The sequence below is a fragment of the Rissa tridactyla genome, chromosome 8 (genome assembly GCF_028500815.1).
Source record: "Rissa tridactyla isolate bRisTri1 chromosome 8, bRisTri1.patW.cur.20221130, whole genome shotgun sequence".
NCBI classification, from domain to species: Eukaryota; Metazoa; Chordata; class Aves; order Charadriiformes; family Laridae; genus Rissa; species Rissa tridactyla.
The window spans coordinates 4,384,045-4,410,120 of NC_071473.1; the positions used below are offsets into that span (position 1 = coordinate 4,384,045).

Here is a 26,076-nt window from a genome sequence, read left to right on the forward strand (position 1 = left end):
TGACTATAAAGGATTTGCCAGGTAGGAAAAGAGGAAACTTTGAGAAAGCCACAGGCAACTACCCCTAGGGAAACAATGGCTGCAGCTGCATATCCATGACTGGTTCTTGTTTTCTTGTTGGGCAGTTCCCCCTGCCTTCAGCATCAGGACCAAGCAGCCAAAAGCAAGGAAAGAGCAAGCCAGTGTCTGGATAACAACCTGCTCCCTTGCAGCACAGTTGGGACCTCCTGAACATTCCACCTTGCCCCCATGGCACCAACCCTAAACCAGGCAACTCACCCATCAGGCTCTGACGCTCCTCCTTCTTCTTTGCCTTCTGCTTGGCCTCCAGCTGGATGATGGAAAGCGGAGGGGGGACAATGGGACTGGGCATTGCGCTGGCGGCAAACCTTGCTAGAAGGCCCAGGCCACTCTCGTCAAGGGCAGGTGACGAAAGCCTGTCGGTGCCGTCGGTCCCATAGTCCTCTGCTTCCTCCTCTTCCTCTTCATCCTCCTCCTCTTCTTCCTCTGAGCTAGAATCTAGCACGCAGAAAAGAGGGAGCCCATTACAAATCTCATGGAGTTGTGTATCAGCCACATTTCCACCCCGAACCGATAACTCTCCTGCTTCTCTGTGCTCACCTAAGTAGCACTGAGCCACCCATGAGCTGAGCCAGAAGATGTTGGCCATGGACATATGTGTCCTTGCAGCCATATAGCCGCTATCACCCTGCCTACCACCACCCTTGAAGGACACAGCAATACAGGGTACGGCAAAGAGGACCCCTTCAAGGCAAGGGAGGGAAGAGCAGGGTGTTGGCAGAGATTTGAAAAGGACGCCACGCACCCCTGCAGCTTTCAGGAGGAATTAAAAGCTTAATTCCTTTGAAAATCCCAACCTTGGAGCTGTGGGATTCCCCTCCCGCCCACCACCTATTCCTCCATAACAAATCCATTAGCGTAATCAGAATCAGAGATCAGCATGGAAGGGGAATACCAGAGATCAGCCTGCGCCATGGCGGGAGGCAAGGAGGACACAGAGAGGAGAAGGGGCAGGAGGCAAAAATGCAAAGAGGGGGAGGGAAATAATAATTTGAAAGCAATGGATTTGGAATGCATAAGGAGGGAAAGTGTAGGTAGCGTTGGAGACAAGGAGTGTTTAAACGCTCTGCCTCAAAACTCTCCGTGCCTTTCATTTCCCTCTCTACAGCTCAGGCTAGAGAAGCCCAGCTCAGCACAGGCAGGATGAGCTGCCCACAGCCCAAAATCTAATTCCGGCAAAGAAATCCGCCTTGATACCTGCCTCGGCTGACACCTGCAGAGAGCAGCAGGCTGGGGTTTTCCTTTACAGTGTATACATACAGCAGGTATTTTGGGGGTAGATGCTCTGAGAGTGGCACCCCTCCCTTCCTACAGCCCTTCCCAAGAGCCTGTCATCAGCTCAAAGGCAATTAATTTTAACAGCATCTCATCCAGTTAGCGCTGGTGAGCGAGAGTGACTACACAAATGCACGTATACCACACACATACATATACACACACATATATGAACACGTAGAAATATATGTATCTAACTGCAAAAAGTGGGGTCTGGAAAAGATATTTCATTTCTCTTGAAATTGAGGGCTTAAGTAGGATCATGAAGGTGGATGGAAAATTTCCACCGCTAGCAGGAGCCCTGCTCTCCCCGCCTGAGCCCACTCGGCAGCTCCCCGCCAGCCGTTATCCCTGCCTCTGAAAGCCAGCCAAATGAGAAACCAGATCCCTTCAAAATGAGCTGGAATGAACACGAAAATCCTTTTCTTTTCACGTATGCCCTCTGGGATAGATCAAAAACGTCCTCAACGCTTCGTTGTTCAAAAAAAAATTATACAATAACACAAGTGTTATTTTTCCACTTTGGGTTATTTTTCCATGACATTAGAAATAACAGGAATATCAGAAAAGATGTTCTCATCAACGTTTTATCAACTGAAGTAATGGCCAGCTATTGTGGTTTTTTTTCTTTTTGGTTTTTTTTTTTTTCTAACAAGGAGAGCTTTTCTCTGTAGCATACATCAGATAGTCACAGAATACTAATTTTTAACCGCATAAAAATCCCTTCCTCATTTCAGTTGCTCAGGATGGTTCCTGTGATACAAAAATGCTACTAAACCTACAGTCCTGCAGTAAATACCAAGAAATCCACAGCCCTGCTCACTCCTTGCATAAAAACCACATGCAAAAAAAAAAAAAAAGCGCAGCAAATTAGGATCAGATTCCTTCCCCTACCAGAAAAAGGGGCACAAATGCTGTTTTTCTGCAACGTTTTGCCAAAAAGAAAACAAATCCAGATGAACTCAGCTATTCCGAGATGCAGAAACCACCTGCCTGAAAAGCAGCAAAACTGTGCCCGAGTTCACTGACACATCATGGGGTATTGAGACCCCCTCCACGCATCCCATTTGGCTCCGAAATTCAGTAATTCTCAGCAGAACCAGAAAAAAAAAATTAAAAAATCAACTTGTGCCGCCCCTCATGCCAGACCTAGAGAGCCAGCTGAGCCGAGAGAAGCTCACTGAGCAACTGGGGAGGAAAACAGGCCAAAAAAAAGGGGAAAATCTGCAGGAAAATCCCTCCATGACCTGTCCCGCGCGAATCCCCCGCAGCACCCTTGGCTCAGCCGCAGCGACTGCCCAGGGGCTGCGCCGAGCACACGCAGCACCGCTCCTTCGGCGCTTAAAGACTCGGCACGCGCGAGGGCACAAGGGTGCCCAGCAGCTACGGTATTTCAAACGCACCAAGGTAAAACAGATTTAAAAGCCAGGATGAAAGCGACTATTACTCACGTGGCAGAAAATGTACGCTACAATAACATACCTGGCACTTATTCTAACCTCCTTCAAATACACGGTGTCGCACTATGGAAAGACAACTGAAGATAGTCTCTTGTCAGCATTTTTACCAAAACACTCATATTTTTATCTGCATGAGATTCAATTTTCCGCCTGAAAATAAACAAATTTTAACACATTCACAGCACAGATCTATCCTCCTCCGCCTCTCATGGTGAGGGGCAGATCTTGCTAACTCCACTCTACATGCACAGCACAATCCCTGCTCCTGATTTTCCACGGGACAAAAACTAACAAAATCAAACAAAAAGAACACATTTGGGGCTCTGCTCCAAACCCACGTGCTTCTAAACTAAGTCCCCAAATTTACGGTCATGGTGGCAAATAAGCTGTTGGTGCTCTATGGCCATCTGCACGGCTTCTTGGAGAGCCTCGTGATGCCTGTATTTTACTCCTACGGTACCCAAATTCTGTGTGGGCTTAAAATGAAGTATGCACAGATGCCTTTACACAATTGAAGCCTCAATTTTTTCTCCTGAAAAGGTGATTTTTAGTTAACAATGGGGAAAAAGACATTTTAAAAAAATCATTTTTTCCTTCAACACTAGTTCTGTTAACACTGAACAAGCTTAAGGGAAAAATATCCAAAGTTTAAAATATCTTTTCTAACTGACATTTTTAAGAGCATGTATATGTGTGTATATACCCACACACGCAACCACACATGTACATACTACTCTACAGCCAAAACAAACAATGAATTCATATTTAAATGCTACTGGTGCCAGATAAACCGGAGCCGAAGATTTTTCTTTTCTTTTTCTAAAATTTTTACCTGCATTGAATTAAAAACCAAACCCAATTCAAAATACTAAACTTTCTCTTTGCTTTTAACAGCTAAGCTGCCATGGTATTTTACTGTAGGAGAGCAATAAATGAAGATTTGTTAATGATGAACAGAAATTGGTTAAGCAATTTGGTTTTTAAAGACTGATGTAACAAGACAGATTGAGGGGGATGTGGAGAGGAAAGGCTTGGGAAGGGGGGAGTAAAAACACACACTTAAAAAGAGTCATTTCACATTGTAAAAAAAACAGCATGATTTTCTCATAACACCAAGCAGGCCTACAGCATACAAAGCAGGCTAAGTACAGGCAGACTTTAGACAGCTATTGGGTCATTGACATCTCATTTGTGTGATCTGTCCAAATTCTGGAGGTTACTTATTTTTGAATGTCCAATTTAAGATTTTACCTTTTTTTTTTTTTTTTTGTCAAACAAGCCAATTCTCATCATTGAAAGAATTTTTTTTCCCCCCATATGTGCTGTGCTGCTGACTCCAGAAGTACTTATAAAAATTAAAAATATTACAACTATCACATGGGAATGACCGTGTAGGGAAGGAGTTATTCCTTACTGTTTTTTTTTACTGGGATAAAATCGTCCTCCAAGTCAGGAAAAGGAAAGCAGGGAAGAAGGTACTAGTTTCTTAGTAGTTATTGAAGTAAAACAGAGTATTGAGGAGGAGGAAGTATTAGTCTTCAGCCTTGGAAAGCTCATGGTATTACCTATCTGATAGTTTTCAAAGGTCCCATGTGGCTTTGGCCCACATTAGCAGTTTCCTCTCCAAGGTCACTGGATGAAAAACCACAAGCTTTGCCCATTATCAGAATGGCAACGTGGCGTTTGCTCTGCAAGAAAGGTGTGTGTCCCTACCTCTTCTAACTCAAACCAGACGAAAACAGCTCTTCCTGCAGCTGCTCCTACCTCTGACATAGACATTGTCAGGGACGTGGCTAGCCAATTACCCTGGTACTGGGACAGTCTGCATCGTGGCCCAGAAGCCTTTAAGGACAGCGGCAGAGCCTTTGCAGGCAGCGCCGTGGCTTCCCATCTTGGACCCAACTGCAAATCCTCCCCTTTGCTGGGTCAAGGGATTCTTCAAAGGAAGTTCTGCAAACAATAAAGCATTTCTGGAGTCCTCAAACACATACACACAAGCAAACCTTCCATGCAAGACTCTTCATGGACAGCGGAAAGTCAAAAGCAGACAGCAATCATCTTCAGAATTAAAATAACCAAGAGAATGCAAAGAGCTACGTGTCATTATTCATGGAGGCAACACCGAAACATCTGAGGCTGACAGATGACATAAAGAAAAGTTATTTTGCCTACCTACATAACAATGGTCAAGGTTCGGGTTCATGGCTAGTGACCCTCGCTGAGAAGTGTCTGCCCTACAACCAGCCAACCACTTTGCTTCTTTAGTGCAGCGTGAGAGCAAATGCAAGAGACCGACACAGACATTCAAAGCATCATGGATAGGGGCAGGGGTGAAAGGGTTGGTCAAGCAGCTGCAAGGAGAAAGCGAGCACTTCTAGAAAAGCTGAGGTTATTAATCGGTTTAGTATCAGGGAAAGCCATTAGAAACCCTATTACCCAAATATCCCTTCAAGTAATGCTTCTGAGAAAAAACAACCAAAAAAAAAAAAAAAATCATTTGCAGGAAAAAAACAAAACTGTAACCAATAATCCCTCCCCGCCTCCCCCTCCATGCCCACCTCCCACCCCAGGAGGTTTTGCATCTTTGGTTTCCCCACCATTAAATGACACCCCAGAGGGATTTACAATGCATTTCCCCATTTGTTCCAGGTTTCCCAACCTCCTCCCAATCCCTTCCCCTCCCCAGGCTTTATCCCATAAAACTGGGGTTATTTTTTTCAATTTTTCTTTAAAGCAGACAGGTTGCTTGAAAAATAGAGAAAGCCAATTAGGGACAAGTTACCTATCTGCTTACCTGGAGCAAAACCAAAAAGCAAACCCCAAAAACCCTCAAGAACTTGGCACCTAAAAGGGACTGATACCCTCAAAATTTCCAACAGCAGCAAAATAAACAAAGAAAAGATGCAGGAAGGAACAGGGAAGGGAAGAATGGAAGTTAACGCAGACTCTTCATGGAAATGCGGCAATCTCAGCCTTACACAAAATCCACTATCTCCAGAAATTTTTGGGTTCTCTAAAGAATAATTTTGTTGGTTTTTTTGGTTTTTTTTAACATGTATTTCTCTCCTTTGGATTTTCATTGAAATGCATTGGTCCAGTCCAGGGCCACATCAAACCAAATCAGTGTTCTGTATCTTTCTGCCGTTGTTTGATAAATTTTTTTCGCTTAAATTATCTTTCTTTGGAGGTTGGGTTTGGAGGCAAGAAAAAACAAACAGGTGCATGGAGGAAATTAACATCAAAGAACTAAGAAAAAACAAAACAAAAGCAAAACTATCTAGCCCCGTTTTCAATTAACGGCCGTCTGAGCAGTGTGAAATACTAAGAGGCTTTTGCTGTGCTACATCCAGATCTGTCGTATAACTTAGAAGATAACAACTGGGGATGCTCTTGCTTAGCATTCAGCCCAGATGAGCTACTTTCTTTTGGGAGCTGAGGGCTCATTAAAATGACCTTTCCCCATGATTATTATTTAATGAGTACGCTCTAAAACAGAAACCCCTTGTGTCTCTGGAGGAAAAGTCTCGAGTAATCTTTTCCCACTGAAGTACTAATGACAGGCTGACAAAAAGAAGCTGCAAGAAAAAAACTGGGGTGAGGGTGAAGGAGGGAAACTGCAGAGTCAAATTTAATGCGGTAATTGCCACATCCTTGAACACCGTGGGTTACGTCTGGGCATCTAAAAAAAAATTACCGCCCAAAAACTTGCCATATACATTTTAAAAAGCGAAAAAGAAAAATTTCTGGCTGCTAAATAATGGGGACCTTACACCCAGCACCCCCCTCCTGCAGCGGCAAAAAGGACCAAGTGCCTCCATGTTTTATCTGCCTGCCTCGAGAGAGTCTACCGACAGAGGAAACAAACTGGAAAAGAAAAAAAAACCAAAACTGGGTGAAGAAAATAAAAATTAAATTAAAGGGGGTGGGGAAGGCCAGGGGCGGGGCCGGGGTGGGGGGGGGAAGGCCTAGGCTTTATCTGGACAAAGGCAGCAGGGATATTTGAATAATAGAGAGTACCCCAGACTAGGTTAATTCCAGTTCTACTCATGGGGAGTGGGAGCAGGAGGGGGATGCAGAGCAGGATGAAGTGAAGCGGCAACCTAATCGCCTGATAAGAGACACAGCAAGAGAGACAAGGTACACAGGTTTAGTTAAAAATGAACTCGATATGTTTAATAAAGCTTGGTATACCAAATCGCAGTACAAACATCAAGTCACACGGCCACACAACAGTATCCCGGTATTTTTAAAAAAAAAAAAAAAAAAAAAAAAAAAAAAAGAGAGAGAAGGAAAAAGGAAAAAAATAAGGAAAGTAATTTTAAAAAAAACCAACTCCTTCCAATCCTCTACAAGGCTCATGCCAAAATAAAACAATACGAAATAAAATAATATGAAATAAAATAATACGAAATAAAATAATAATAATAGTAATAAAATATTATAATGGTGGTGGTGGCAGCAAGGAAGAAAGTGAGGGAAAAACTGGAGGAAGGGAACAGGAAAGCAGGGAGAGGTGGAGACTAAAACCCAGTTGATATAAAAGCTCTAAAAGAGCCAGCCAGTAATAATATCACAATGATACAGGTACAAAAAGGATAAAAAATAAACGTCAGGCTGATAAAGCAGGCTACGCTGCCAAGAACAAAGATGGCCGCCCTGGCTCTGACCATCAAAATGGCTGACCCCGGCCCGCCAGGCCCTTCACTCACCCTCGTCCCCTGCCCTGCCCGCTCCCACACAGACATGGCGGAGGGGTGCATTTGGGGTTGCGTTTGCTATAAGCTAGTAACCTTGATCGAACGAGTCCTCCGAGGAGTCGCTGAAGGAAGATCCTGCCTCGGCCTCCCGCAGCAGCAGGCAGAAGGGCTGCTTCCGGCCCGCCGCCGCCTTTGGCTTCAGCGGCCGCCCGGCCGCCGCACTGCGGGGGGCTGCCTTGGGGCCACTGGCCGCCCGGCCGCCCTTCCTGGCCGCTGTGCTGTAGAGACTGGGCGGCCGTGGCTTGGGAGCAGACGGGGGCTGCACCGGCCACTCATCCCTCAGGGATCCCTCCTCCTCCTCCTCCGAGTCCGTATCTGTGGTCAAAGCGGGTGGGAAGAGCGTTACATGAGAGAATGGGGGGATTGAGGGGTTTTGGGTGGGGTTTTTTTTCGGGTGCTTTGATGCGTCTCTTTGTGAAGAGGCTGTAAACCAGTAGGGGAAAGGGGCTGCAGGAGGGGCTGTGTGCCACCATTTTCCACCCCTGCCAGGTCCCTCCATCACAAATCTCGGGCTCAGCAAGTGGGAGCCAAATAAACACAGAAAAATACATGTTTCCTTCTTTTGGTCAGAAATAGACACTCTCCACTTAGGCCAAACGACGCCTGTCCTCCCTTAAGACAAGATCCAAGGAGTGTTTTTAGCTTAGGAGCAGAAAACTGAGGTAGACGTTTCTGCTATGAAGATGTCCACCAAAGGTGCCACAATGCCAACAAGCTGGCCATTGACCCGAATCAGTCTTAACCACAGTTATGCTCAACACTCTGACCTAAATCTCCTTTTCTACATGAACCAGCTCTCCCACAGGCAGATGGAGCGAGCCCAGCTGCCAAGCGGGCAACACGTCTAACTCCTCTAACACGCCACTCCAGACGCTCTGCGGCGTGCAATATAAAGTACACCAACATGGAGCAGGGACCAAAGCCACTCCTTGGTCTGCGAAATACAGCTTTACAAAGCTGCCAAGTCCTGCTGGCAGTGAAAAGTTATCCCTCTGGCATCTGATGAGTGGAACAAGAAGCATACGGTACCCCTGGACATAATAAAAGCGGGTATGAATTGTCACCTTCCAGCTCACGAATGCACCGTCAGCTCCACAACGTTACAGACATTGTGGCGGGGACCGTTCCAGCCCGTGAGGAGCAGCACATGCTCTCCAGTGTCCACCCAGGTTGGGCACCGCTTCCCACCTCCACTGTGTTGGTTGTGGAGAGGAAGAAACGAGGGACAGCAAGTTTAGGAGGCCTAAAGCCCAAATACGCAAATAGTTTTGGGCATCTGACTTCTGTTAAAATCTGTGGGAATAGGATGCTCAGCTCGTCCTTTGGATCTATGCCCAAGGTTTTCAGGACTCCAGCTAGAAAATCATGAGGTTAGGAGGCAGAAGGACTTGGCGCCAATCCCACTTCTCCTCCCCAACAAGAGCAGCCCACCAGTCATGGGAGGTGCTGCCATATGCTCGACCTGCCTCCCCAAATCCATCATGCTTCAGCGACAAAATGACAGGCTAAAGCCCTTTCCTTGAACCTGCGCACAGCTGAAAAACCACGCACCAAAGCTGAGCCGTTCCAGCCGGTTCCTCAGTAACAATGATCCTCCTACACTGAGATCTGTGTGGTGAGGGGGACATTCCTACACCAGGAGACTTGCTGGAGAGGAGAGGGGTGAAACAGCAGCTCCCTTAGGTCCGGGAGGGAATTTTTGTTCATGAAACCACAGTACCAAGTGCAAGGGCACTGCAAAAGCACCCTCTGCCACAAGCCAAGGCTTTTAGCTCCAGCAACAGCCCATGCCTCCTCTCTCCATTAGCTCCAGAGCTCCCAGTTTAGGAGCCACGCGTCTGCCCCTGGGGATGAAGCACCTTCAAGAGCAGAACTGTTGGGTGATTTGTACAGCATGACCAGCCAAAGGCTGTGTTCAAGTCCAGGGAACACAATGGCTCCTATTTTGCCATGTAAATGGCTAACTTCATGCCAAACATTTGTTCGGTTGGAGAATAACTAGCTCATCACCTTCCCCATCAGTGAAATTTCTAAACCAGCGTTGCACCGAGAGATACATTTGTTATGCATACAAACACCCCAGAAGGGTTTTAACATGGGACTTAAATAGCTGCAAGCAAAGGTAAAGATGCGTATGCAAGTGAGCTAAGACAATTACACAACCAGTTCTCAGACCATAAACTCCAAGTCCCCCACATGCTCTCTGCCTCAACCATTAAAGACTCTTGGACCTCTGGCTCTACTGTCTTCCCGACACTATCTGCGATTCAGATTTTTCCTTCTCCAACAGCGGTCCCTAACTCTGCTCAGTCGCAGGAACCTTTGCCTCAGGTGCACTTTGGGTTCAGAAACAGCAATCGGTACACGGGATGCTGGCGTGGAGATGAAAACTGATGAAACAGACGGGAAGGCTGAACACAGTCAGCCAGGAACCAAGCCACGACACCGAAGGGCAGGAAGATGCTCACAAACATCAGTGCCCCATGGCAGGCTTTGCCTTCTCCAAGTGACTCCATGGCACAATCCTAAAGCCAATCCCACCAAACTCAACAAGGACTTCAAAGTCAACCATTAACCATCTCCTGGAGGAGAGGCTATGAGTGCTCATCTGACAGGTAGAAGGAGAGTGTCTACTCCCACCGAAAGCAAAAACATGGGTCAACTTTGTTTTCAGAGCATCCTTCCCCATTGACGATCAGTACAACACCGGGCAGGCAGAGATGCACTGATACTGCCTACCTCTTGGACAGCAAGTTGGGCAGACAACTCATGCTGACCCCAAAGATGCAGCAGCACTGATGAGCCAGGGAGCAGGCCACCCTTCACTCACAAGCAAAACCAGATTCATCACCAAGACCTCTTCCAAGAGGCCAGAAACCCCCACCACAAGCCCCTACAAGAGACTACACTGTAAGAAGAGATAAAAGAGGCGTTACTTACTATAGGAGTAGCTGCTCACTTCAGATATTGCTGGTGAATGGGAAACCTTGAGCTGATTTTTGACTTTTAACCCCACCTCCATCTTCTTCATTTTGGCAGCCACTTTGTTTTTACCTTCCTTGGTGGTTTTCAGTGACAGGCCCAGGTTCTTGGCCAGGCTCTTCTTCTCCTCCTTGCTCGGCTCATGGGATGGCAGGTACCTGCTGCCACCTCCACTAGTTTTCGGCTTTCCCCCAGAGCTGTCAGCAAACTTGAAGGGGGATTTGAGCTTGTCTTGTTTGGTGAGCGACAGGGCCTTGTCAAGCTTGCTGGCCAGCTGCTCCTGATCTGATGGCACCTTCTTCTTTTTGAGCTTTAACTGCCGAGGTGAAAGGAAGAGACACAGGTGAACACAGAGCAGGTATCATGGCAGACATGAGGGATTTTACTAGCCCTCATAACAGCCTCTCATGCACGCTAGTTAATAAGGCCTCAAAATTATGGTCTCAAGCCCCCGTTGCCATAACCCACCATGGTGCTAGGGAGGATGAAGAGGAAGATGTCAGCAAACAGCACAGCTTTACCCTTATCGAGCACTACAAAACTGCAAGAATAACTCAGAAAACTTGAATTCCCTTCCAAAAGAAGTATGTTCGTAGAACAACATGTTTTGGAGTTCTTTTTTCTCAACACCCTCTGGTTTTTAGGATATATTCGGGTTGGTTTTACAAGCTTTTCTCTAAATCACGAGGATTAAAAATCTTCTTTACCCAAAACCCCAGCCAAATAAATACGGATTTCCACATAATCAACCAGCTCCAGAGGCTGGGATGCCAAAAAGACCCAAATTCCTCTCAGCAAGAGCGTCAGCACCACTGCATTACAGCCAGGGCTGTTACATTCTTTTCAGTATTTTTTCGCTTCTTGAAAAAAGTAAATATATTTTACATGTGCTACAGCTAGATAACAGCAGCTGTAACTTGGTACTTCGCCTGTATGCATTTAGGATTTCATCAGCAGCTTAAAGCTCCAGTAAATATCTCATTGCCTCCACAGGAGCAGAAGAAAACCCTGCATTTAAAATAGCGAGGTTGCGCTCCCTCACTTTCCTCCCTGGCTTCGGGAAGTCCACTCCCCTCCACTATCTCGACAGGCAAAGGGGTAAGACAAGCACCGCTCTGGATTCAGAGCCAGTGCAACGCTGCAATGCTCTGGCTGGCTTGAAGGCGCTCACCTCTCTGCTGCCTACCAAAGAGGTCCAACCTCCACGAGCCAACGTTAGCCTTTGCAAACACCCTTCTGCTGCACAGTCCTCTCATGAAGCACTTCTAAACCCACATGAACTGAGAGCAGACGGTCTAAGATCAGAACGAGTTACCCAGCGCAAGCCAACACTAGCAAAGCAGGAAAGAGATCTGCTTTTGGTCCATGGCTCCATGTTCCCCATGAGGGCACTGACCTCATTTGAGAAGCTGGGAGCCGCATCGTGCTCTTCCCAGCTCTGGTTCTTCCCTTTCATCTTGCCACTGCCACTCTCCACATCTTCATCCTCCTCCGGGAGGGCCCCTTTGTGTCTCTTCTTCATGCCCTCGCCCGTCTCAGAGTCTTCGGAGAGCAACAAGGACTTGCTCAGTCTGCAAGCCAAGCACAGGATGGGTCAAGGCGGGGGGCTTCCCTCCCTGTGATCCCCACCAAGTCCAAAATGCCTCCTAGGAGGGGATCCTCAGCAGGAGCCAAGTCCACTGTGAAGTGACAACAGTTTGGACAAGTTTTTCCACCAAACAGGAGAGCCAAGGAGCCCTTCTTGCACACTCTTGGCCACCAGCACAGATGAGAGTGCCTGAAATCAGAGACCTGCAAGGTGGTCTCTGAAAGGAAGTATTTGGTGTCTTCAGTAAATGCCACCAAAAAGTGCCCGATTTGGTACAGATCAGCAGAGGGAAGGACAGACAGCTGAGCTGGCCCTGCACGTCTTTTCACACCTCTACTTTCATAGACTCTGTAGGTGTAGAAAGAGATTCCTGAGGCCCAGGGAGGTGCCTCACTGCCCAGAGGCTTGTTCTGGTTGTTTGGGTATGAGCAAGGAGGTGGTAAGGAACCGTCACACCAGGTGGCACGGGCAGACAAGGCCACTGCAGGGACTGGCTGACTCAAAGGACAGGCAAACTGCTTTACAAGCCTGGCCCCCCTGTGAGAGGCATTTGTGATCTGCGTCTTCGGTCTCGCTTCAGGATTTGGGGGGAAAGGAGAGGGTAAATAATTAAAAAAACACAAAAAATAAAGTAGGTGAGACTATAAGCACATCTTCCACTGCTCCCCAGCTGTCTCCAGAAACTAACTGATGGATGGAGAGATCAGCCAACACCTCAGAGCACCTAGAAGCCTCGATTAAAAGTTCTCATCTGCTGCCTCCTTCACGCTAAGCTTGCTGGCTGAGGTCATACCATCACCACCACCACCGCCACCTCAAAGCCGCTGACACGGGGCAGCCTGCTCGGCTTCCAGGCATTTCCCCTCCCCTCTGTCCTCTCTGCTGACCTCCACAGACACCTAAACCAGCACCTCAAGCCCTGGACGCTGGCTGAGGGTGCATCTCCATCTCCCACGCCAGGCTTTTCAGGCATTCCTGCGACGTGGGGACATGCACGCGCAACACATTCATGCACGCACAACATGCACAACTCCAGCCACCTCTGGATGCCTCCAGCCTGTCTAGCCATCCGAACAACAGAAGCAAAAACACAGAGCCACCGAAAGGACAGATTTTCAGAAGCACGTGGTCAGTGGGAGCTGGGCACCTGAATCTAATTTGTAGTCTTGAAAGGACATTTGCAAAAATACACAGCACACAGGGAGGCAGCTCAGAGGTGCCCTCCCATGGGGGAGAGACTTGGCCACCTATGCATGGTTAGATGGCCAATGGTGGTGAGATCCAGGCATCCAAATAAGAGCAACTGGACTTGCAAAAGAGGAAAAAGCAGAAGAGCGAATGATAAAGACACTTGAAAGAGAGAGGTCAGGCGAAACCAACTCCCACTGATTAAGGGAACAGGAGATGAAGACAGCAGAAATACAGCAGAGAGACCCTACAAAGCAGACAACCTGGAATAGCCCTGTCCTTCCAGTTTTTGACATCAGCATCCCTGCAATTAGCTCTACAGCACCCGCTTGCACCGTCCGCTCTCCTGAAAGCACATGAGGACATGCTCCCCAACACCAAGAGCTCACCTACAGGTCCCTGCCCAGCCGGCCGCTCCGTGTCACCTCACCGCTGCTCAACTCAGCCTGTCCTACTCGCACCCAACACCACAGACATGTGCTCTACCAGCGGGGAGGGAGGAGGCTGGCACCGTATTCCCACTGTAAGGACACACTCACGTTAAATGCACACGCTTCCACAACACCACTGCTGCCGGAGACCGGCCTGCCAACACAACGCCACGGCGAGCCCCCACTGCATCCGAGATGCTCTCCCCACGTAAGACCCTGGTGCAGCGACCCTGCCGTTTTCCCGTCTTCCCCAAATTCCAGCCTTACTTTCCACTCTTGCTGTCACTCTTCCCTCTCTCCTTAATGGGTGACAGAGCGCTTGATCCAAGTTTCCTCTTCCTGGGCCTTCCAGGGCCTCTTCTCGCCAAGCTTCTACTTTTCTCGTCATGCTTTTCCCTTTAAAAAAACCACACGCTTCACTGTTAACCAAGGCAACAAAAAAAAAAAAAAAGGCAAAGGAAAAAAAAAGGCAAAATCAAATTTTGCAACCAAAAAGCAAAATAAACAGGGGAAAAAGAAAAGAAAGGAGGCAAACAAATCCAAAAGGGAAGAAAAGGGGAAAAAAATTAAAAGAAAGCAAGCAAGAACGGGAGCCAACCCAGAACCTTCGCCTGTCACCAAACTGCTAAACTGAGCTGCTGAAGCCAAGGTTGTCTCTAATACGGTCTCCCAGCTGCATTCACCAGTGATCAGGTTGTCGTGTCACATAGTCTAGGAGTGTGCTGTGCAAAGCTCTGGCGGGCCGTACCAGGAGGAGAGAAGAGGAGACAGGGAGGGATGGAGGGCTGTTTTCTCTCCTGGACTGAGAGGCAGTGAAAGTGCCCAGCTGGAAAAAAACAAGACCGAGTGAGCAGCCTGCCACTTACTCGGAGTCCCTGCGACGCTGCAGCTTCACCAGCTCCCGCTGCTTTTCCTTGTACCGCCGCTGCAGCTCCGCCAGTCTCATCCTGTAGTCCAGCTCCATCGCATCCATGTTCTCGATGGCCGATTTGATGGAGTACATCTAGGTGAGGAGGTAAGAGGGGGCAAGAAGGTCAGGACATGTCCAGGCCCCCACCCAGACTGAGGTGGTGCTCATCTGGGGTGCCCTTGCCATGGCCAAGATCTGCAGCCTGGCAGCAAAGCCCTCCATGCCTACAGCGGAGCAGGGCACCCTCGCCCACAACAAGCACAGCCCTAGAGCGGTACCCGAGCAAAACTAGCCAAGCAAAGACGTTCTGTGGCTTATGCGTGGGATGGTATTACCTCTGAGGGAGAGCAGCCCTGGGAAAGAACCTGCAGGATAAAATACACCCGCAGAGTCTCTTTTCCCCTATTTAAAAAGACAAATCGAAATATTCCCTGTCTTGGAACACTTACTTGCAGGATACAAAATAATTTGTCAGTCTCTCCCATGGGGAAGAGTCAGCAAAGAAAGAACAAAGAAAAACCCTCCTGCCACTATCTTTATTTATCCCCCCCTCCGCCAAAGCAGTAACACGCGAGTTCCTGCGGGCTTTGTATTACAAACACCACTTCTAGGGCTGCCGAGGGTCCTGCTGAGATCAATGGTGTTGATCCACAAACAAGGGAGGAAGCTAAATCGCACCACGCTGACTCCTGCGCAGCTACGAACGCTACACGAGGGACGCGCCGGCCCGCTTTGCTGAATGCAGAAGGGCAGCGTAAGCCGGGTGGCAAACTGCGGCTGGACGAGCAAGCTGCGGTTGAGTGGGTGCACTGTGGCTTTTTCAGGCTCAGCCACACTAAGAGCTACTTACGGGTTCATCTTTCTTCTGCATCCAGCTGTATTTTTTGTTGGGATTCAGCTCTCGAGGCAGCCGGATGGTTTTCAGACTTTCCATAAAGGGGGTGGAAAGTACTTCCATGAGCATGTGGGTGCTGGCAGCCAGCAAACTCTCCAGTGTTGGCCGGACAGGGAAACTCTCTGGACCTGCTGAGGATAGAAAAAAAAAACCTATAGAGGTTCACTCTCCATGACTGCTCCTCCAGCAGGCACAAGGAGAGGTTGATGTCCCTTTCTGGACCATGGCGGCTCAAGGAGCCTTCCAGCCACCCTTGGCCCCCACTTGAGATCTCCTGTTGTACCCAGCCATGGTGCAAATGGCAGTTCCCATCACGTCTCGCCTCAGGAAGTTACTGGAAGGTGAGATCTTTTCAGGACCTGCCAAGCTCTTGGAAAGCATCATCTGGAGCTACTGGGGCCTCTTGTGCCAAACCCCGACAGACTGTAGACTCAGAGCCTGCCAGAAGGGTGTTACCCTGGCAGCTCTCGGCAAGTGGGGCTCCGTTTCCGCTACGCATACCACAAGCTGTCTAGACATGGCAAGGGCCTTTGGAGGGGGAGAGAGGTACAAAAGCCACACGTAGCTCAGCCCACTGCAACAAAACCTCTGCTCCAACGCCATCCAAAGGACCAGCCACTCCTGCAATTCAAGGCAATGCTCTCCTTGCTGCCTGGCTGAGGTTGCGAGAGATCCCATCCCGCTCTGCACCTCTGCCCTCGCAGAGAGCACTGGGGCTCTCTGAGACCCAACCTGGCCCAAGGCCGACCAGAAAGCCTACTCACAACTTACTTTGCATTTCTTGTTTCCTTTTCTCCAGCTCCATCTCTGCAATTTCACTCAGCAAAGTGATCCCTTGCAGGAAGGAGTGCTCCAAGGCCTGGTCAGGTAACACCTCTACCTTCATCTGGGACGGAGTGATGCTGGCGGTAGTCAACAAGGAACAAGCCTGAGGCATTTCTGTGGCAGCCACCAAAGCATTCATCCCAGCCAGCGGGTCGCCCGGCTTGATGTCCAGAGCTGGGATTTGGCAAGAGATTGTCTCTTCCGTGTAGGAAGGGATCTCTGGCCCCTGCTCCCTCTCCTCAGGGGGCAGGTTGGGAAACTCCCTCCCATGGGGCACATCGGCACTCTGCAGATCCATGGCTACAGAGGCCTCCTCCCGCTGGGATGTCAAGTCCATCTCAGGCGGCTCATTCTCTGTGTGCACGAGCGAACCGTCATAGTCCATGTGCACGGAGCAGGTTTCTGCTCCGCTCCCAGTCTCTGCCTGAGCCTCTGCTTCTGCAGGGCAGGCCACAACCTGGTAAGGAGGTGGGCAGCCCTGGAGGTCTTCCTGGTCCTGCTCCATAGCACCCAGGGCTTCACCTTGATGCAAGAGGAGATTGCAATTGTCCACGTTCTGCACTGGGACAGCTGCGGAGGTGGCGATGTTCAGAGTCCCCATTTCCTGCTCACAGATGCTTTCTTGGCTTTCCTCCATCTGCACCTCTGATTTCACCCTCTCTTCCAAGGACTCCTCTTCTGCTGCTGCCTGGATGGGCTCTAGCATTTTGGACGGAGACAGGTGGATGGGCTTGACCTCTGGGGAAAGCTCCATGTGCTCAGAGCCTTCAGCAGGCAGCGGGACGTCAGGAGCCAGTCCATCCGCATCAGATGCCGCAGTGGGCTGGAGGAGGTAGGGATAGTGTCTTCCAAAGGAGGGAGGCAGGGACTGGAATGGATATCCTGGGGGGATCTCTGCAAGACATCAGAAGGGACAGGCTGTGTATTGCCTGGGTCTCCAAAACACCTCTCTCTCACTAAAGCATAGAGACGGGTTCCCTTCATCTCTCCTATCTTCCTATTCTCAAGCAGTGGCTGCTTTAGGCACCTCCCTCCTGGCCAAGTTGCCACAGGCATCAGCACCCCAGAGGTCCCTTCTGCACCTTTCCAGCACTCTCCTGCAACGTGAGAGAGATCTGCCTCCTGCATCCTTCTCCCACTGAGACTTCAGCCCTGGAGGAACCAACCCAGGCTCGACCCAAGGGAAGAAGACAGCCTATAGCCCCAGGTGCCCCTAAGACCCAGGCATCAATCCAAGCCCATCACACCACCCCTGGTCCTTGCCTCTCCCCTGCCTTTTAGAGGAGCTACGTGGATTTCTCTAGGGGAAGGGATGGAAGCAGGAAAAGAGCTGAGGAGAAATAGGGAGGCAGGCACAAACACAACGGGACTCTGCCAAAGCAGGGCTCTCTTACCTGGGAACAAGGCCTGATATGGACCGGCAGCCTCTTTTTCCAGCTCCAGGTCTTTCTTCTCCACGGTCTCGGGCGCCTCTTCCTTTGGAGGGATGGCAGGGGCAGGGGGTGGAGAGGCGGGGGGCGGGCTGGAAGGATGGGAGCTGGGGGTGGCAGGGTAGGAGTAGGCTGGCTGCGAAGGTGGCTCCTCCATCTTTTGGATCACCTCAGCTTTGAGTACAGACACGGGTGAGGCCCTGGGAGAGAGGGGAGGTGGACTCACAGCCTTGCTGTAGGACGTGGAGGCGCTGGGAGACAGCACGGGTGGTTTTCGATGCACCAGTCCCGGGGCAGAGGAGGAAAGGCCTGATTTGGCACTGTCCAGGCTACGTTTCGTCACCTTCTCTTCCATATCTGCACGCTGTTCATTTGCCTTCAACCTCTCCTGCAAGAAAAACGGAGCAAAACTCAGCATGACATCTCTACCTGCTCCTGGAAAGCACAGACCTACCACAAACAAGACCAAAACACGGTCCTACCAAACGCACACTGGAATACAACACACGTTCCCCAGTGCAACACCATCTTCAGACCAATCTAATGGAGGGTGACCCTGATCTGTGGTAGCTCTCTTTACAAATTCCCAGCTCTGGGCCTCACGTGAAGGGTGTCTCAGCTTTCACTTGCAACCAAAGCAAACCACTTCTATTTCTAAGCCTCCAGCCTAGCAAGCACACATGTAAAGTGAAGGCTGAAAACCAGATGACCCCTATAAAAATTAAATGGACGTAAAACACCCAAATGAAAGCTCATGACTTCCAAAATCATTTGGTGAATGGGAGCTAGCTCCAGGACCCAGTGTGATTGCTGCCAGCATTGCAGCTGTTTCTCCGAGCTGCTCAGGAGGTTAGTTTGGAGGTGACCAGAGATGAAACCACTCAACTAAACACAGACATCCCTGGGGAAAGAATCAAGGTCGCGCTGCTGCTGGGCAGCTCTCCTGACAGCCCTGCTCAACAGCTCTACACCAAACCCCTCCAAAACCCACCCCAACTGCACGGAATGCCTCGTATCCCAGGGAGCGGGGCAGGATCGCTCAATGCATCCATACCCTTGGGACACACTTGGAATATTGGCACAGCTGCTTTTCCCCCCGCAACTTCAGGCTCATTTCACGTCCAAGGAAAAAGCTCCTGAAAACGTACCACAAGCTGGGCGCTCCTCTGTAGCTCCATGGCGTGGGCCGCCTGCTGCTGCAGGATGTACAGCTCGTGCTGCCGCAGCAGCTGCTGATGGGAGAGGAGCTGGAGCTGGTGAGCGTGCTGGAGGGAGCTCCTGGTCGGGGGGTACATGGCAGGCCACAGTGGGGGTGCTCGGTCCATCAGCTCCGCTGGGGAATGAGCAGAGATGCAGTCAGGGAGGCAGGAGGATGGGGACGGCTAGAGGATTCGGGATTGCTCAGGACGAGTGTCTCTATCCCAGTCCCAGTGTGTGGGGGATGCCAAACATCAGGCTATGCAGAAATGCAATCAGAAATGCAGCGGGGAAAGGGTGCTGTCTTCCCCTCAGCAGCCCCGCTCCCACCACCCCACGGGTCCTGAGGCCGTCTGACTTGCTTTGCCCTCGAGGCACCCTTGGTTTGACTGATCCTGGCTGAGCCCACAGGTAATTTCTCCTAACCAAGGACACAAAGTCTACAGAGTCCTGCAGGGGATGAGGAGCCACTGCTGAAGATTACACATTTCCATCTCCAACGCAAACAAAACAAGAGGTCAGCTCAGACCCACCCCAGAGCTGTGGCTGCTGGTCCTATCCAGCCCCCTCCAAAGCCTGTTTCCTCCATAGCTGTCAAAACACGGTCCTCAGGGATGCGCTCACGTCCTTACCGAAGTGTGGCAAGTGCTCGCTGGGGATCACAACAAGCTGCCCCGACTGCGGGTCTCTGGCAAACTGGTAGGCGGAAGGGAGAGCTCCCCCCATGGCAGGGGGGAAGCCTGGAGTCATGCCTTGGTGCAGGGAAGGGTGACCAAGTCCTGGAAGAAGAAATACCACAGTCACAACTCAAGTGACGCAGGCAGCTCCTACCCACGTGAGAAGTCATCTACCAAATTGATTGCTCCAAAATACCTCCTTCCCTTTCCCCTGTGATCAGACAGCAGCCTCGCTGGCCACTTAGCAATACCTCTCCCTGGACTGCACTGGTGTGAACACCCCACGGACACATCGCTCCCTCCCAGGGCACTCACCGTAGGGATGGCCGGCCAGCCACATGGAGGGGCTCCCCGTCCTGGGGAGCCAGGGGTGGGCTGCCAAGTGCGAAGCCGGGTCTGCAGACCAGCGCCCGGAGCCCGTCAAAGCTGGGCCTCCCGTCACCATGAGGTTGGAGTTCAAACCGTTCGTGGCACAGCTGGAGGGGTGTATCCGGGCAAAATCTGCCAGCTCCTTGCTCTCTCTGGTGATGGGGGAGGCAAGAGAGAGAGAGAGGGTCCGAGTGCTGCAGGTTACTGCGTGGCTGGAGAAGCCCAGGGCTATGGACCAGCCTGCCGAGCGAGTGTGTTTGCAAACCAGGGTCAGACACTCAAGGAGAGCTGCGATGGAGGTGGTTAACATCATGTTCGGAATAAAACATTCCATCTCTCCATCCCTTTGGAGCAGGCATGGGTTTGCAGCAGTCTATTAGGATTGCTCTGCTGAGAATTCAGGATCTGCCTATAACCCCATGGTACCCCACTCAGCGCTCCCCTCCGCACCAGCAAGGCTGGTGCCAGCAGCTACTCCAGGATGGATGCAACCCTGTCCCCTCTCCGGACCAGCTGTCCCCAAGCACGGCTTGTGGTACTGCAGCAAGAGACCCCATCCCTCTCCGACCCTCACCTGAGCAGCTTCTCCTGATCCCGCTCCAAGCGCCCTGCCAGGAGATGGCTGTCGCGGTGGCGGCTCCTCTCATCCCCGCAGTCATCTTCTGAGCGTCCATGCCCTAGGAGACAACCCAGACATGAGAAACAGTCTGGGGAAAGCTGTCTCTGGGCATGGAGAGGTCCTGGGAGCCAGCACACCCAACGCCACTGTCCCCAAGACTGTATCAGGTTCAAGCCCCAAAGGACAGGGCAAGGCTATCTATATCAAGATATTCTCGCAAAGGTGGCTCCTGAAAGCACCCAGCTGCAGGGGTTGAGTTTCATGTCTCCAAGCCATCTAGGGACCCAACTCGCCAGGTCAGGCCGGTCTCCCAGGACAGGACAGCCACCAGCCTGGGAACAACAGGACCAACGGGATCATATCTGCTGAAGGACAGTGGCAGATTTCCCATCTCAGAAGGAGATGAGGCCCAGCTAAATCCCTGCATTAAGCCACGCAGTCCTGCTTAGCACATCTCACGGCGGGGGGGATTTTATCTCTGCACCTTCTAAAGCACCTTTTGCTCTTGTAAACCAGTCTGGGAGCACTGGGTATGCTCCGAATCCTGTCCTTCTGCAACAGGCAGAACCAACGCTACAGACCCTCACAAAACCAGCGTGCTCTGTTCCACAATTCAACCTGTTAGCGGGAATCTGCATCCCCCCCAAGCCGTGCAACAAGAAAGGGTCTGGCGAGGCAGGGGCACATATGGCAGATGAGGGCAAGAGTCCAAAAAGGGGGGCTGGATGTTTGGCTTGAGAAACAGCTCGTCCAAAATCAGAACAGCTCTTGCAAATAGAGCCTGGCACGGTAACAGCCGCGTCTGCAAGAGGTTAGGAAGCACCTTCGCAGAAGCAAACAGGAGCTCCTCGCTGGCCCTGCCAGGACCAGGTATCGGGGCCACCCTTCCCGTATTTTATCCCAGGTCTTCACCCCAGCTGCCTGATTTTAGGCTGGCTTTTCGCCAGTTTTTTCCCTAGCTGCCTTCTTGTGTATGTATTTTTTCCCTCAATTCCCTGTTGCCCCTCTCCACGTTACGCTTCGGTGATACAATCCGCTCCTAAATCCCAGCCCTGCTTGTCAGCGAGCCGCCAGCCAGTCTAATGGGGCTGGGAGGAAGGTATTTGTCTCTTGCCCCCGGCTCTCGGTGCTCCCTGCCAGCGCATCCCCTGCCCGGGCCATGCTCTGCACCCCGCAGGGCTCAGCGGCGCAGCGCGGCCTCGCACGGCTGCACCCTGGCTCCCCAGCAGCCCTTTCCAGGGTCCTCGCCCTCCCGTCTGGATAAGGTTTGGCAGACGGGAAAGCATCTCGGAACATCAAGTCTATTCTGCTGACAGGCAGTCTTTTCAAGGAGGACTCCGCTGTGTATTCCCACAAACCTGGACAGCCCGCGTTTTTTTTGCTGTCAAGTCTCCAATTCCCTCAGCTTTTACTGTCAGAAGGAATCCAGGAACAAGACGACATCTCTCCCGGCTCCTCTCCCCAAGGCTCCTTTCCACGGGCTTCAGGCAGATAGATAGCGAAGATGCTTTAAAACCTGGCACACGCCTCTCCCTCCCGAAGGACTTTCCAGGGTCACCACACTTCCCTTGCAGCCTGCCAGGACACCGCGTGCAGTGGCTGTCCCGAGACAGCCCCCCCCGACTGCCTGAATGATGCCCTTTGCAGCCTCCGCTGCTCGGTTTTACTACCCAGCCTCCACGGCACGAGGCACCGGGGTTCGCAAATCCCTCCGGAGCCCTCCCTGCCTCTCCACCAGCATATCCCTGCTCTCACACAAACCCCCCTCTATCCCCTAGACCAGGTTTTCCCCCCTTGGAGCCCCTTTTCCTATTTATTTTCTCCAATGGATGCCCAACTGCCTCTTTGGCGTCAGCAATATGGAACAAGCCCTTGGTTAACTTGCAGCCTCCCTCCCCTCCTTGGCACAAGGTGAGTCGACACCCCCTCCTCCCCCGGCCTTTTATTAGAAACATATTATTTTGTTATTTTACCTCCGCTCCTCCCTCTCCCATCTACATTACTCGCGCTCCGTTATTTATAGACGGGCTTATCATCTTTTTCTCATCCCCCATCCAAACACACACACTTTCTTATTCGCCTCACTCCCGCCTAGCCCCCCCCAACCCCGCCGACAGGACGTCCCTTTTCTGTACAGACCGATGATTGTCCGGACAGTGAATGATCATTTTGTCTATATATATGAACATGACGCACGGACCGCATAGAAAAATTCAATCAGTTATGCACGGAGGAAAGGCTTAGGTCCGTTTCCTTGACAACCAATGCCCAGCACTAAATACTTGCATTTTACTTGCCAAATACTACAGATTAGCCAACTAAAGCCTGCTTTCTCCTTCTTAAAAGGTCTAAACATTCAAGCACCGTCCACTCAGCGCAAGCAAGCTAATGTTATTAGACGAATATCTCCTGGCACACAAAGCGGGGGCAGCATTTGGGGGGCGAGAGGAGGAGAAAAGCAGTCTTGTTTTCTGTCTGAAAGCCAATTGCATCGCTTAGCAACGAGCCCAGAGGCCTGCCAGAATTCAACCCTTGTTTGCAGCCTTTTAGTTCGGCTCAGTAAATTACATTTAACGCAAGCTGGGAGGGTCTGGGATGATTGAACGGCTGAACAAACAGCTCCCTGTGCTGCCCACGAGGTCCTCGGTCGGCTCCCGCCTGTCCGTAGGGAGGCGATGGGAACGGGGAGAGGGGAGAAACCGCTGAGGTTCGGGAGAGGGGGGGGCGAAGGCAGAAAAATGGGAAAGGGGAAGGCTACAAACGAAAAGCCAACCATTGCTCGCCGGTCGCTCGCTTTGGCGTCGCTCCTTGGCACGTCCCTCCCCGTGCAGGGCAGCCCCCAGGCGTTATCTCGCTACACAAGCCAAGCAGAGCACCGAAAAGCTCGGGGGAGCCAGCCCCCTCCTGCCAGCACCACGGCTTAAATCAAAACCGTGAGATTAAAACACCAGCACAGAGGTGGATTAAGGGGCTTCTCTGTCAATCCCTTTGCTACCGGGGATCAAACACAGGGACAGGGGTTGTCCTCGGAGGGGATGGAAGAGGGGAAAAGGGACTGCCGCCTGCATGGGGAGTCTCGCTCCCTGCTGTGGTTTACAGCGTGGCCTTGGCTGGGAAGGGGAGGCAAAGGGAGCTGAGGATGCCAAATTCAGCTCATGCCACACAGCCTGGTCCAGGTGACTGCTCCCCCCAGGGAACAGATCCTGAGACAGGTCTGGGGAACCTACCTTTGATGCTGCTGAGAGACAGCGAGCGATCCCGGTCTGCCAAGCTGGGCCCCAGTTTGCTGCTGCTGCTGCTGCTGTTGTCCTTCTGCCGGGCCACGGCCACGGCAATGCCGACGGGCAAGTGCCTCACCTCCACCTCGCCCTGGGAGCCGATGCTCTCGCGGCCAAAGGATTTGGCACTCTCGGGTCTCTCAGGGTCCCTCTTCAGCTGCTTTGCTGGCTGCTGCGACAGCAGCTGCTGCACCTTGGAGGCGCCCAGCTGCGAAGAGTCCAACTTCATGTTGCCCAAGCCACCAAAGGGGCTCTTCTTGCCGCAGCTCTGCCGCGATGCCGTCTCCTTGGCAAAGCTGCCACTGTACTTGATGAGGCTCTGCATGGCCGACCCTTCTCCATGGGAGGCGGGGTGGAGGACATCCGCGGCTCCCCGTGAGCCCACCACGGAGGACCGCGGCAAGCCGCTCGGGTCAAGGTAGACCTTCTTGGCTTCCTCCTCCACCCGGGTGACGTGGTTGTGCTGCGCGGCCAGCACCGCCATCTGCGTGGTGGCGAAGTTGCCCATCTCAAAGGGCTTCCACTTCTGCTCGGGCGGTTTCAGCTGACCGTGGTCCAGATGCTGCCGGGAAGAGTCCAAAGTGCCGTAGACCTTTGTTGCTTCTTTGGAGCTGGATCGCTGGAAGCGGTCCCGCTCACAGGAGCGATGCTCTGCCTCCGGACTTGGCTTCAGCAAGTCCTTGGAGGCCAGGAACTCCCTGCTCTCCGGAGAGCCCAGCCCCGGCCGGTTGAGGAAGGGCTCCGAAGTGACCTGTCTCTTCAGTGCCATGGAGTTCGCCCTGATCACCGAGCCCTTCTCCCGCAGAGCCTCCATCCTTTTGGCATCACTGTGGCAAGAAAAGTCCTGGGACAAAAGCGTGCGAGAGGCGTCCGCGAGGCACCGCTCCGTGGGCGACTGCAGCACCCCCACTTTGCCGAGGTCCTTGTCCTTTGCCTTGTTGTCGCGGGCCTGCGAGGCGATTTGGATGGGCCCGCTCCTCTCGTCGTAGGCTTCGACCGAAGGCACGAAGGTGGGGGCGATGACTTTGTGCTCCCTCCCCAGCTCCTTGGCCGGCGGGAAGATGGTGTACATGCTGGAATGGACGGGCTGTGGAGGGAATGTGGTGGCCGGCGTCATCTTCCCCGGCTGCGAGGGGTGCGGGGACGGGCAGCTGCAGGAGACGTGCAAAGCACCCACGGAGGGCAGGAGGGGCTCCCCCCGTTTCAGCCGCTCGGCATGGGCATGCGCGGAAGGCCTCATGTTCTCATCGTGCCGAGCAGGATCCTTGGCACAGCGATCCTGCTCGGCACCCAGGACCTTCAGCATGGGGTCCCCACCGCCATTGCAGTTGCTGAGGGAAGAGCTCTGCAGCGGATTCTTGGACTTGGGTTCCCCACCGCCCGCACCCCGATTTGGCATGTGCTCGGCCAAGAACGGCGAGAGACGCTCGCCGACCTTCACCGCCTTCTCCACCACGCTCACTTTACGGTCGCTGTCGGGCTTGGTGTCCTGCGTGAGGTCTACCACGCTGCGGGGCCGGGGCTCCTCCTTTGGCTTGGCCTCCTTCTTGGCAAAGGGCAGGGACAGATCGCTCCGGCATGCCCGTTCCTTCCCACCAGGGTCTTTCAGGCTTTCTTTCGAGCTTTTGTGCAGTTGCCCAAGGTCCTTCTCCCGCAGCAAAGTGCTCGACGTGTGGTTGCCCGCTGTCCTCGAGAGGGGAGGCTGTGGGTGCAAAGCGGACTGGCCTGCGTGGCCGGACAGGTAGAATCCATCTGCAGAGCAAAAGCAAACAAGATTACCACAGGCCTCCAAGCCCTTCAGTCCTACACAGAGACAGGCGAGAGGTGGCAAACTAGGAGGGAACAGGTTTCAAGAACATCTCAGACATGGCCAGGACGGACTAGGGTAGAGGAGACCTGGCAGGAACCCCTACATGGCCCAGGTGGGGATGCAGGACAGCCCTGGCTCTGCTCCATGCTGAGCCTTGCGATGTGACAGCACGCGGAGGCTTTGAGGAGCCACATCCAAGACCTTGGTACTGCCAACACCAGGAAACATCCCTGGATGATAAGCCCAGGAGGTTCCTGCTCTTCACCCTCCACATCCCAGCAGCCAAGCAAGTCCCGAGGGCGAG

General features: G+C 51.9%; 1 protein-coding gene across 1 annotated transcript in view; it reads right to left on the bottom strand.

Annotated features, from left to right (window-relative positions):
* The window catches only part of TNRC18 (trinucleotide repeat containing 18), a 57,515-nt gene that overhangs the window by 13,367 nt on the left and 18,072 nt on the right, over positions 1-26,076 (bottom strand). The window contains 14 exon segments of the mRNA XM_054211392.1: positions 280-519; positions 7,607-7,888; positions 10,514-10,871; positions 11,952-12,126; positions 14,030-14,158; positions 14,629-14,765; positions 15,523-15,698; positions 16,339-17,286; positions 17,787-18,210; positions 18,971-19,155; positions 19,652-19,798; positions 20,012-20,217; positions 20,640-20,742; positions 23,912-25,714. Coding sequence (XP_054067367.1) covers positions 280-519; positions 7,607-7,888; positions 10,514-10,871; positions 11,952-12,126; positions 14,030-14,158; positions 14,629-14,765; positions 15,523-15,698; positions 16,339-17,286; positions 17,787-18,210; positions 18,971-19,155; positions 19,652-19,798; positions 20,012-20,217; positions 20,640-20,742; positions 23,912-25,714 — 5,313 coding nt within the window.